This window comes from Zonotrichia albicollis, chromosome 1 (genome assembly GCF_047830755.1).
Source record: "Zonotrichia albicollis isolate bZonAlb1 chromosome 1, bZonAlb1.hap1, whole genome shotgun sequence".
NCBI classification, from domain to species: Eukaryota; Metazoa; Chordata; class Aves; order Passeriformes; family Passerellidae; genus Zonotrichia; species Zonotrichia albicollis.
The window spans coordinates 147,550,757-147,563,878 of NC_133819.1; the positions used below are offsets into that span (position 1 = coordinate 147,550,757).

General features: G+C 37.1%; 1 protein-coding gene across 2 annotated transcripts in view; it reads right to left on the reverse strand.

Annotated features, from left to right (window-relative positions):
• Window positions 1-13,122, reverse strand: part of ZFAT (zinc finger and AT-hook domain containing) — an 87,616-nt gene that overhangs the window by 16,448 nt on the left and 58,046 nt on the right. For both annotated transcript variants that reach the window (XM_074557373.1, XM_074557376.1), the window contains exons 10-12: window positions 11,861-12,034; window positions 8,650-8,738; window positions 5,880-6,018 (exon numbers count right to left, since the gene is read on the reverse strand). In XM_074557373.1, coding sequence (XP_074413474.1) covers window positions 5,880-6,018; window positions 8,650-8,738; window positions 11,861-12,034 — 402 coding nt within the window. The remainder of the gene's footprint in view (window positions 1-5,879; window positions 6,019-8,649; window positions 8,739-11,860; window positions 12,035-13,122) is intronic.

Below are 13,122 nucleotides of genomic sequence, written 5' to 3' on the forward strand. Positions count from 1 at the left end.
TTCTGTTATCAGGCAAACTGTAAATAAATTTTTCTGTCTACAAAATGATGCACAGCAAGAAGTTAGCACAATGTTTAATGTGTGAGTGTGCAGCATTACAGGTAAAAAATCTAAGCATGATAAAATCATGAAAATCCAATTTTTTATACAAGATTAAAGAGCTTTTACTTCTTTTGCTTATGAAATTTGTTTGGTCAAATGTCAGATCTCACTTGCTTGTAATTATACAAATAAGTATTTCTCTTTTTTTCCCTCTATTGACTTAAGACAACATGAATAACCTGCATGTGATAAATTGTTGCATTAGGTGGCCAGAACTCACTGTAACAAATCTAATAGCTGGAACTGAGCTACCACAAGCCTGACTCCACATCATGTTCCAAGGCATCAAACACACCCACAGAAGCTGGATATAAGCCAAGACCTGGCTGCACAGTCCTTTATGGACAAGGCAATTAGAAAAAACATCTCATTTTACATTAATGGAAAGCTACCATATGGTAACCAGGTGAAAAGAAACAAAATTTTTATTTTGATAAAACAGAAGGTAACTACATCCAGTCTCTAAGGTGAGAGAGACTTACTTTCAGTGAAACTTACTGTTACTACACTAACCCTCTTCTTTGCTAAGTCTTTACCAAACTTCACTGTTAGAGCAGATGCTCAAAATTCCATCTCTAAGCAAAACTGAAGCAGTTTGACTAAGGAAACTCAAAAAGTTCACATTAGAACAGATTAGATTAGATTAGATTAGATAATATTATCAGTTACCAAAAATGAAATTACACATTATTTCACACCCATCTGTAGTATTAGAAAAAACACATTGCTGTGGAGCAGTGAACACTTTTCTGCTTTGATATCAAAACTATTATAATAACACACCAGGTAAATTAAATCTGTAACTTTTGTCATTATGACTTTAATTAAATAATAAGTAATAGAGGCATAGAATTCAACTGGTAATACATAACTCCATGTCAGTGACTTGACATGGAAGTTCAAAAAAATTAATTTCTAGATAATTTTTTAGAATAATGGGTAACATACAGAGAGTGTGAATGAATTACACACCTTTGCTACTTTCAATAACAAAACTGATATTTGCAACAAAACACTGCAGGCAGATATTACATAGCCCCACAACTTCTTTCCATTGGCATGTGCTCTTTTATTTATTGGCCTAAAATCTCCACAAGATAATTCTCATTTTTTTATAAAGAGAGCACGTGATGAGAGCTGTAAAACAGAATACTGAGGCCACAACTGGACCTTCATGTATGGCCTGCAAAAACAGCTGCACAAACACAAACCAAAATCTGTCTCAGACATGTAAACAAAATGTTTATGGATGGGAGGGAGAATCAGTGAGGAGAAAAGAAACAAGTTTAGGAAAATTTGTATGTGACTTGCCCAGTACAAAGTAAATGAAACTATAAAATAAGCCATCAAATGAGCACATAGACAGGGCCTTGCAGAAAAACTAGTGGGTAATATAGAATATTCTTCCCACCTTTGCAGAATATAACAAATTCTTATGCTGTTTGTTTTCCTTTATTACTTTATAATACTAAAATAAATGTCAAATCATAGACTTCTACTTAAACAAAGAAACACACACATACCCTGAAAAATCCCAAGCATTTCTCTGATCCTGTGGATTCCAATTTCTAACCACAAGCCCAAAAATTAAATACTGCTGTCTATCCTTGGCAATGCAGCTACTCCAATGAACACAGTCCCTCTTCTATGAACCATTCATTTATTTATAAGCTCATTCTAGGAATCTTGTGTACACTCCAGAAGTCTACATTCATATAAATATTTCCAATTAAGTTTATTTGCAGTGCCTGCAATGCAGTCAAAAACCAACTGAGAGTAAAGGAGATGAGCAAGTGTGAGACAATTCACTCTGGGCTCAGAAAGTAACTTAGAAAAAGCAGAATACAATACAAATAGATATAGACAGCTTTTATTAGATATTAATCTTTGTTCCTTTCCCCTCTCAATTTCTTTTCAAGCCTTTTTGCTTGCTGGTACTCTCTCCTTTTCCTTTTCATCTACAGAACCTTCATTTCAAAGGATTTGTTTAATATTAGGCCTGAAAGGTCTTTTTCCTTTATATGAATATATGAATAATTTTCCAAAATTGCTTTTCAGATCTATGAATACAGTAATTGAAACTAAATAGAAGTTTTTCTGACATCAAGGTGCAACTTCTGGCCCAAGCAGTTCAGAAACCCACAGAGTCATCCAAAGATTTGGGTTGGAAGGGACCTTAAAGTTCATCTTGTTCTGTTTCCCTGCCAATTGGCAGGGACACCGTCCACTAGACCAGGTTGCTCAGGACCTCATCCAACCTGGCCTTGAACACTTCCAGGCACGGGACATCCACAATTTATCTGGGTATTTTGTTCCAGTGCCTTACAGTAAAAAATCTCTTTCTAACATCTATTACCTTGTATGATACCCAGGTGTCATATAAGACAAATATGACATTTTTGTCATACTGCAGAATATGTCCACAGTAATCTGTTTGTGCTGTGTGAACCAAATACAGAAAACATTCTGATTTCCAAATCAGGAAAACTTTCATTAACTTCAATAGGATTCATGTTTATCACTTCCAAATGCAAATGTCTCCCGCCAGGAGCAATTCTCCCCCCAGTGAGATACCAACACACTGAGAAAAATTGATGTTTCTATAGCATGATAAGGAATCTCTGGTTTATTTGAAGCCCAGGTGCAAGATACATCTGATGCATCACAGAACAGGAAATTGAGTTGGCAAAGGAAGCTGCATGTGGGAAATCACACCTATTAATATAGCTTTCTTCATTACAGAGCCCTGAGAAGAGACACTGACTTCATAGCTCCTACATGGATTTGATGCCTCATTACTACTCTAAAATGCCTGAACTTTTCCACAGGTGAATGTGGAAATCAGGCACAGCACTACTGTCAGCACAGGAAATGTAAATTCTGTGTAAGGAGAGGAAGAGAAAGAAGGATGCAAAGGCAGAGATGGAAAGAACAGAAAAGGCTGCTTCTGTTGGGAGGGACCTACAAGGACCATCCAGTCCAACTGCCTGACCAAAAGTTAAAACTGTTATTAAGGGCATTGCCCAATTGCCCCTTAAACACTGACAGCCTTCAGGCATTGATCACCTCTCTGGGAAGCCTCTTCCACAGTTTCACCACCCTCTTATGACCGTGTTCACAGGGGTCCGAGGATGAGGGAAGAGAAGAGGATCTGACTCCATATTTCAGAAGGCTTGATTTATTATTTTATGATACATATTATATTAAAACTATACTAAAAGAATAGAAGAAAGGATTTCATCAGAAGGCTAGCTAAGAATAGAAAAGGAATGATAACAAAGGCTTGTGGCTTGGACAGAGAGTCTGAGCCAGCTCACTGTGATTGGCCATTAATTAGAAACAACTCTGTGAGACCAATCACAGCTGCACCTGTTGCATTCCACAGCAGCAGATAACCATTGTTCACATTGTTCCTGAGGCCTCTCAGCTTCTCAGGAGAAAAAATTCTAAGGAAAGGATTGTTCAGAAAATATGTCTGTGACACCCTCTCAGTAAAGAAATGCTTCCTAATTCCAGTCTTAGCCTCCCAGGCACAGTTTTGTCCCATTCCTACATGTTCCATCACTGGATCCCAAGGAGAAGAGCTCAGCAATTCCCCTTCCCCCTCAGGAAGCTGTCAGAGAGCAATGAGGTCACCCCTGAGCCTCTCCAAACCAGACAAGCCCAGAGCCCTCAGGTGCTCCTCAAAGGACATCACTTCCATCCCCATCACCGTCTCTGTTACCCTCTGGACACAGTCATGAACCTTCACATCCTCACCTGGTGATCCCAGCCCTGAGCACAGCAGGATAATCCTCTGTTTTCCTGCTGCTCATTCTGTGTTTAATGGTTTAATGCAGCTCAGGATGGGATTTGCCCTCTGGGCTCACTGCTGGGTCCTGGGGAGCTGCTGCCACCCAGATTATTCCTGTCTGCAGGGCTGATCTCCCCACTCAGACAGGTGCCAGGCATTGCTCCACTCTTGGGGCAGAAGCTGACATTTGATCTTGTTAAATTTCATCCTGTCCAGTGTTCCAGTGTGGTGGGAAAAGGATATCCACCACAGGAAAAAGTTAAAGACTCCTCTCTCTCATCTCACTCCAATGTCTCCATTTTAACGCTACTCTTGCATCTCAACAACTTTGCAGTTCTTTTGTTTCAGTGGAAAAGAATTACCTTCAGAAATGCATTTATCTGGCTCCCAAAGGGGACAGAAAGACTAATCAGTGTAAGACTAATTTTCTTTGTTCCAAACATTGCAAGTATGATCCATAATTTATAGTAGGAGAATTCATTCTCTCATATCTATTCCTAAAAGTAGCTACAGACAAATAATTCCTTGCAGAGCTCAGATATTTGGAAAGTTAAACAAAGCTCCCCATAGTGAAGAGTTCTCCCTTCATCTGGGTGACTACAAAATAGAGGCTCTGAGTACTGACCAAGCAAATATTACTTGCTTAAAACAACTGCAGGTTCCCCATGGACTTGTACTGCCTGTGAAAATAATCATAAAATGATACTATATATTCCTACGCTGTTATAGATATTTGCTTTGAAAATTATTTGGCTGGGGATTTTTTTTGACAAAAGGAAACAAAGAAATGTTATATAAAACCAACACAGACTCAGATTACTTATTGTAGTTATATATTTTCCCCTTATAGAGCAAGTTTAAAGGGAGAGTCTACAACTGAGTTCTCTTTCTCTGTGTCATGATTTCAGTATTTTAACAAGGATTAATGCCTTCAATAGTTAAATGTTATGTGTTAGAATAATGATTTGAAATAGCATTTAGAAACAATGTAACCTTAGAAGACTTACATTTAATTAATAATCTAATACAACAGCATTATTTTGGTCTCTATTCCCTTCAAAAAAATTAGAAACTGAAGATTCCAAAAGATGAAACTGTTGGCAGTTTCTGCTAAAAAATAGGGAAAACACTTTCTAAAATTATGAGTAACAAAGAAGGAAACTTAACTTTACCAAGAATGGAAATATTTTCCACGCAATTTAATACTTAATCTGGCTTTCTCCTCTTCTTGCTTAATGTTCCTCACACCAGGCACTAGAACTGAAGGAGCTTTACACCCATAAATGTACCTGACTGTATAATCAGTTGTTTGCTTTGGTTCATCTACTCAGTGTGTAACAGCAAAGATACTTATGGGAGTCAGACTAATCCTAAATTAAACTGTGGTGATTTCTGCTTTACTACTAATACATTCTTAGCTTACTTACACAGACAAGGTGTGCTTCCTTTGCCCATAAACCACATTCTGAGCATAACAATTCCTAACCTGTTTTACCTGTACTCTCTTTTCTCCCCAGATTTTTCTAGTGGGGGAATAATTTGCTGCCATTTACTCTTCAGTCTCTTTCCTTATGTTTGTTCAACCTTACATTGAGTTCAACCTTGCAGAATTGTCACAGAAATTTATCAGCAGAATGGTAGAAATTTATCATTCATTTCAACATGCAGGGATACATTTCAACAAGCAGGGATACTTGACTTACAAAAAGAGACCAAGAGATTTAAATGATAAATGTATGCAACAACAAATAGCACAGTCAAGGTCAAACAAAACTTTGGTTCCCACACCCTTAAAAACCAAGAACAAAGGACACTGAATGAAGGGTAAAAGGTGGCCATTCCAGAATTACTAAAAAGGAATAATGATTTAACATATAGCACCCAATAAACTGAAGAACACATACTGCACAAAAGTTTAGTTTCACAGCAAATTTGCTTCAGCAAAAAAACCCCAAACCACAAATCTTATTTGGTGGAGATGTACCTTGCTGGATAAGAGTTTCAGCTGCAGGCTCCCCAGAGCCCGCATTGACATACTCTTCATTGGGATGCTTCCTGTTGTAATGCCTCTTCAGGGAGCCCGATATGTTGCAGGAATAGTGGCAGTGTGCACAGCGGAAGGGCTGGGGGCAAAAAGGAAAATGTTGGACTGTATTTCCTCCCCTCTTCAGGATACTGGGCTAAGCTGCAATGTTTTGATCCCAAGAAACCATGTTCATTTCTGGCTTGGGCATCTTTCAAGGGAACTCTCGAAAATTCAAAAGAAATAGAAGTTGTAACTAAACATTACCTAGATTTGGTACTTTTTATTATGTGCAAGACTCTCACTATCATAAGAATATTACCCAGTTTTTGTAATTCAGTAAATTGTATGTTTTCATAATTGATGTTAACAGGTCTGACCATGTGGAGACTCTCTACTATGAAATGACCTAGCTGCTGTGAGCTTTGGTCTGAAAAACAGCAGCAAGACAACTAAAATAACTGAAAGTACAACATGATTGTACAGCCAATCTAATTTAACTCCTCTCCTCTCCCTTTCCTTTCCTTTCCTTTCCTTTCCTTTCCTTTCCTTTCCTTTCCTTTCCTTTCCTTTCCTTTCCTTTCCTTTCCTTTCCTTTCCTTTCCTTTCCTTTCCTTTCCTTTCCTTTCCTTTCCTTTCCTTTCCTTTCCTTTCCTTTCCTTTCCTTTCCTTTCCTTTCCTTTCCTTTCCTTTCCTTTCCTTTCCTTTCCTTTCCTTTCCTTTCCTTTCCTTTCCCCATTTCTTTCACCTTTCCCTGGCATTTGCATTTCTCTGACCATTTGGTGAGCTGACTTTGGCAACTGAATTAATTAATTTTTTAAGAACACGTCTCTCTTCAACTGACAGAGAGACAAATTCCTAAAGAAATAAAAATTAAGAAAACAAACATTTGAGCCTAAAGTTAACCTTTGATAATAACTTCCTGACTGAGATGTGTCACAGTCATAGGGAGCTTGACACAAGCATTAGGTCCTGGTAAAAGCATGCAGATGTTGGCTGAAGTCCTCAGGGAAAAGTCAAGTACCTCAGAATAGGATGGAAAATGTTTCATGCACAGCAGTCCCACCTAAAGCTCCTCAGCAGAAAATGGTTGGTACAGAAATGTTCATCCAGGAGCTGAATTTAAAGCAGGGATATGTCTGCAGTCAGGGTACATTGATTAGAACACTCTCCTAAGCTCATTGCTCATGATCTTCCTTCAGGTTCCAAATAGCAAAAATAAGGAAGAAAAGTGATGTTCAGACTCCCTTAACCTTATGCTTCAGAGGGTACTGTAAAATTCAGCTACTCAGTATTTCAGAGATGGGTACTCTCTTTCTATTGCTGAAACTGTAATTTTTTAAAGAAAATAAAATGCAGACAGACTGCTGTGCTCTTGCAGCACTCCCTTGTGCAAGTCATGTTCCCTGCTCTTGGATAGCAGGATTGCAAATTCATGGAGTTGGGAAATATGATGGATTAAAGGATCATTAGGTCACATAAGTAGTGACATTTCTCTGAGCCTGATAAGCATGAAAACAACTGGCCTAGAAGGAGGCAAACATGTTTTGAACTCCACTAAACAAATACTCCTGATTGATCTAACCCAGTGTTCAGTTCTCTTGATGATGTCCTGAATTTCCACACTTATGTGTAGGCAGATCCCAAGGTCAGAATCAGCTGCATTTCAAGAACGGCACTGTGAGTGCATTCATCACTTTAGCCATCAAAAAAGGGAAATTATGTATTCTCATTTACAATAAATATTTTTAAAATGTAAGTGTGGAGCAAAACCACACACTTTAGACAGAAAAATTGTTTTTTTCAAAATGTATCATCTCTTTAGATGACTTGTTTTGTCTTCCAAAACTTAAGTCATCATTGAAAAGACTGCTTGCCTTGCTGCTTTGTGCTACTTGTTAAGAATGCCTGCAGTGTCCTCTTTATAGAAGTAAAATGATCTGTTAGATAATGAAAGATGTTACATATGAAAATAGTATCATGTTTTCAAAAAGAAATATGCTCACTGTTAAGATAAAGCCTCACATTAAAATGAACATTTTCTTAAATAAAAAATACTGTTTTTTTCTGGAAAACGAATCAGTATACCTCCTATTTACTGAATATAACATTTCACAATACATTACATTAAGAACTATCATGCTGAGAACCAATGTGAAATTTAGAAATAAAAACATACTCCCAGTTATTAAAATAAACTGTATCTCTAATCTAAATACTTAATATAAACATTAACAATTTTCAAAACACTTCCCAATGCATGTTTCAGATAAATGTTTTAAGGTAAGTGTTTTAAAATTAATTTTCTTCAATTTTCTTCAAGTATATGAACTCATCTGTAGTCCAAGAGACTGGCAAATTTGGGAAAAATTTGAATGAACAGTGATAGTGGGGATTTGCTTCCATACCTCCCCAGGACTTTTTAAGGTACATATTAGATTCACTCACTCAAGGACTGATAATCAAACCAAATAAATTTGTTTCATATTGCAACATAGAGATATTTTTGTCAAGTAAAACTATTAATTACAAATTGGTCACCTATAACCCTATAACCCAATAAAATAACCCTATCTAAAAAGTCTGAATACAAGGTCAAAATTTCCAAAATATTAAATGTTTATATACTGTTAATTGTCATCAAACAAGAAAATGTGCCAGTTTTATTACTGTTATCTAAAGTTCTGTGTATTTCCTAATCACTTTAAGCATGATTTATATGTCTTCTTACCTTGAAAGAGACGTGTTGTTCCATATGACGTAGGAGCTGTGGTTTCTGGGCAGCTGTATAGTCACAAACTGTGCATTTAAACTGCTTTCCTGCAATGGGAACAGCAAATGGAATAATTTTTTTCTGTTTAAGTTCAGAAAACTACTGATTTTATTTCCTTATTAAGATAAATTCCCAAATGCTAAGAATGAACAATGAACAATAAGAGAAGTCTGGCACTTGCTCTGCAAAATTTTGGTTAAATAGAGCTAAGAGCAGAATAAGGGAGGAAAAAAGGCTTGAGTGAATCTTTAAATTATAAGCATTAAATGCTCTGGATTCTCCTGGGGTAGACACTTGGGAAAGAAGAAAAAGAATTGTTATGGTGCACCCTAAATGGAAGAAGGAAATCCATTATTTACAACTGTAGGCACAGCTACTTTGCTGTTTGTAAAGCACACTTGGAAACCCTCAAAACACCAACGTTTGATCTTGTTCACATGGGTTTAGTTATTTCTATCTCCAGCACTGAATTGTTATGATTCAGATACATTTTCCCCTCAAAGCAGTCTCTCTCACTAATCTATTTTTCCCTTATGATTTAAATGAACACAATTTCCTTCCTTTTATTCTCTGGGTTTCATACTCTCTTTCTCCTTATTTTGCCTCTAAGATTCTATCAGTCCTGCTACCTGCAGCCAAATTACAAAGTGCATTAAATACTGAAGGAACTTCATTCCTGAATTAAATGTGCTCAGCTGGCAAATTGTATTTGAATGATGTGGAAAAAGGATGTTAAAAACTATTCCAAAAGTAAAAGAATCAAAAGGTAAAGGAGAAGTAGAATAGACAATGTTCTGTATAATCACAAAGAGATGGGGTTTCTTAGATTCCAGATGCTGAGGAAAAAGGTAAAAGCATTTTATACCAAGTGTGAAAGTTTCTATAAAACACAGCTAAGAAGCACCTTCTGGTATCTAAATAAAATAATGAAAATCAGCCTTTCTGGTTTACTTCTACCCACAAGCAGTAATGACCCTGGACTACAGAACTGCTTGTTATCATGTCACTCTTGAGAAGTCTGTCTTCTGGAAAAGCATAAATCAGACACAAAACTACTTTATATTCCATGACTTAAATTGACCTTGCAGGGCTCTGATATTTGAACAAAAATTGCTTGGATTCATAAGTCAGGAAGACAAGACTCATAAACAGTGAAACAGCTTTCAAATTCACTTATTTGTGAAATAACTGAAGAACCCTAGATGTGTGCTGCTAAGAACTTCTGCAGTGCTGTCACTACAGGAAGGGACACTGGGCAAAGAGAAACTGTCACTCAGAATGCTGAATGTCCCCTGACAAACCACATTCCTGATGACAAATGGTGGACTTAGTGAGGAAAATTACTTAAGACTCCACAGACAGTGAGATCCTGCTTCCACTGGAGACAGTGGTCAAATTCACCCTCCAAATGTACTGGGAATTTCCTGGAACAGTTTTGGAAGTGTGAAAAGCAAGGCACAAGAGCCTAAGTCTTGGATTTATTTGTGCCAGTCAAAAATGGAGTCTTAACAAAAAGGAACACAGAGTCATGGAATGGTTTGGGTTGGAAGGGACCTTAAAGGTCATCTTGTTCCAGCCCCCATCACCCGTGTGATGGGCTGGGACACTTTCCACTAGAAGTCACTGGAGTTATTCCAGAAGATGATGAGTTTGAAGCCAGATAAAGAAGGCTCCTGGTAATAACAATGCCTCTAGAGCCAAGGTTACAGCCTGACCTAGCAGTAACTTATAAAAGAACACAGTTCCTCACATGGATTTGAATGGTTAAAGCTAGCTTCACACTTTTAAACCCAATCCAGATATGGCTAGATCCTGCTCAACTATAGTGCTGTTCTTAACAACACTGAATTTCAAAGCAGCCTCAGATGAATTGTATTAATGACTTATACACACATAGATTTGTTCAAGAAATCCAAGTAACACAGGTGAAAGCAAATTCAACTTTCATTGCTGAATTTCCCTATTTGATTGTGCTGGATAGTGAAAACAAAACAGAAAGGTTTTGAAATTAAACCCCATGAGGGGATTTTTTTTTTTTTACAGGGCCATAGAAAGAGACCTTTTTATTTTTCTTGTAGACAGACGATTCTTGAAATTTTCTTTTCATCCGAATACAACAACTTGTCTCCTTCTCCTAGGAAGAAATCAGCTGAAGTTTGCATTTAATAAGTAAAATCTTGATTCTGACATATGAAGCTTAGATGCATGTGCCAGACCTACTTGGTACTGATCAAGTTACTTCAAAATACTGGAAAGTACTTTTTGAATAACAAGTGGTTTACCAACACACAGCATTTCTGCAATAACTTTGGTAATAAAACAATAACTATAATCTTCCTGTAAGATGTAGCATATTGGTGTAAAAAGGATTGTTTCTTCCACTTGAACACACAGACATAAGCATTAAAAAATATCTCTGACACAGAAACTTCAAATATATTCTAAAAATGTAACAGAGCATTGTGTGCTTTCTCTGAAGATGTAATTTGAAAAACAAAAGAATCTAAATTAAATGGTCAATAAAAAGTGGAATGAGGTTTCACACAATTGCATGAGTAACAAAAATCAAGCTACTAAGTCATAATGAAGATCTGTACAACTTATTCTGCTTAATAATTTACTTCAGTATGATAATCATAGAATAATAAAGTACTGTTGTGCCCCAAACTTTGATATAAAATGGGATACTTTTCTGGATGTGCTTCTTGCTTTTTTCAGTTATCATCACAGAAATGATAAAACTGCAGGGCAAATGAGGTGCTGAGTGTGAGACAGTGCCCAGGTATGCCAGTGGCTGATTAGACACCAATATCCTAATAATATTCTCATAGAATAAAACAGTGAGAGATTTAACAGCAAGAGACAGAACTACTGGCAATTTCAAATTTTTATCGAAATAAACAATTCTCTGTTGGAACAAGGAAGGCATACAAAGCCAATATGAATATCAGAGAAACCTAATATTTCAGAGGCAGCTGTCTTTCACATAAATTAATTTCACAAAGTTTTGAATTATTTCCCAAATGGTGTCTCCTGGGAATAAAAAAAATCTGCAAATCACACTGAAGTGTTCAACTGAAAAGCATTTGTTAATAAGGCCTGTGGTACAGCCAATATTTATTGTCCTAAAATAGATTTAATAAATAGATAGTAGATTTAATGCTCTTACCATCAGCAGTATGAAGAAGTTTATGGCTCTTCAAAGTGCCTTTTGATTTGAACTTTTTCCCACACATGTCACAAAGATGGGTTTTCTCTGTGCTGTGACGATTCATGTGAGCTTTCAAGTTGCTCTTGCTACGAGTGGCGTACTCACAGAGGGAACATTTGAAGGGTTTTACACCTAAAAATGAAATAAATATACTCTGAAACAACCAGGCTGTGCCTTTCCAGGCTGGACATTTGCTTGAAAGAAATTTCAGATCATGTGAGCAACATGGACAAAGAGAAACACTTCAGAATTTGGATGCCTACAAATAAGAAATTTCATTTACAGCTTCTGTGTAAATGATGCTGTGCTCATTACAGCATCACTTAACTTGCTAAGAGAAAAGAGGAGTTCTTTCACAATTGAATATTGCCTGACTGAAGCCAGGTACTGAGTTTAGCCAGGAAAATACTGATATTTGGGCCTTGCTAAGCCCACTCTCGATTTAGAAGTAAAATCCAGGCTGCCTGTGTTTATGCCACGTTTGTGTACATGTCTCCCTCCAGAAGTCTTCAGGTAACTCCCATTCTCTGTTTACTACAGCCAACAGTGAGGAAACCTGTTGTAAGGAGGACTGCTTCATTAGGCAGTTAACATGAAAGCACAAGTTAAATGTGCAAGCTGTGTTTTATGGTTAATTAGTATCAGATTTGCTAATGGTTCAGGCAGATACAAGCACTTAAAACTTCTCTTCCCTCAAATTGTCCAAAGCATACAAAGAAATACCCAGTGGGTCATCTAACAGAAGGTCTATAAGAACAAAGTAAATCCTTCAAAGAAAAGCTGAATAAATCTGAATTGGCAGAGTAGTTCAACAGTTTCATGAGGCTCTGCACATTTTAGATTGATACTCATGACCTTAAAATTAGATTTACAAGCATGAAGAATTACAGTCTGCTTTAAGCAGACTTGATTGCATGCTTTGATTTGGGAAGAAATTTCTATTCACCTCCTCCTCCTGCCAGGTTGATGGCATGGGTTCCCAGTTCCAGTCAGAATAAAAGAACTTTGTCTGTGGAATACACAAGGAATTTCTCTAACCTACATTCTGCCTTACCTAAACTTCTTAAAGGAGGAAAGGCCACTGGAGAGGAGCCCTGCTCTGTTACACAGGTGGGAAAGCTCAGAGTTAGAGCATTCAAACAAACATACTGAACTATCTACATGGGAACACTTTGGAAACAAGATACCAGTTTGAGAGCACCAAATCCCATTATCCCCTT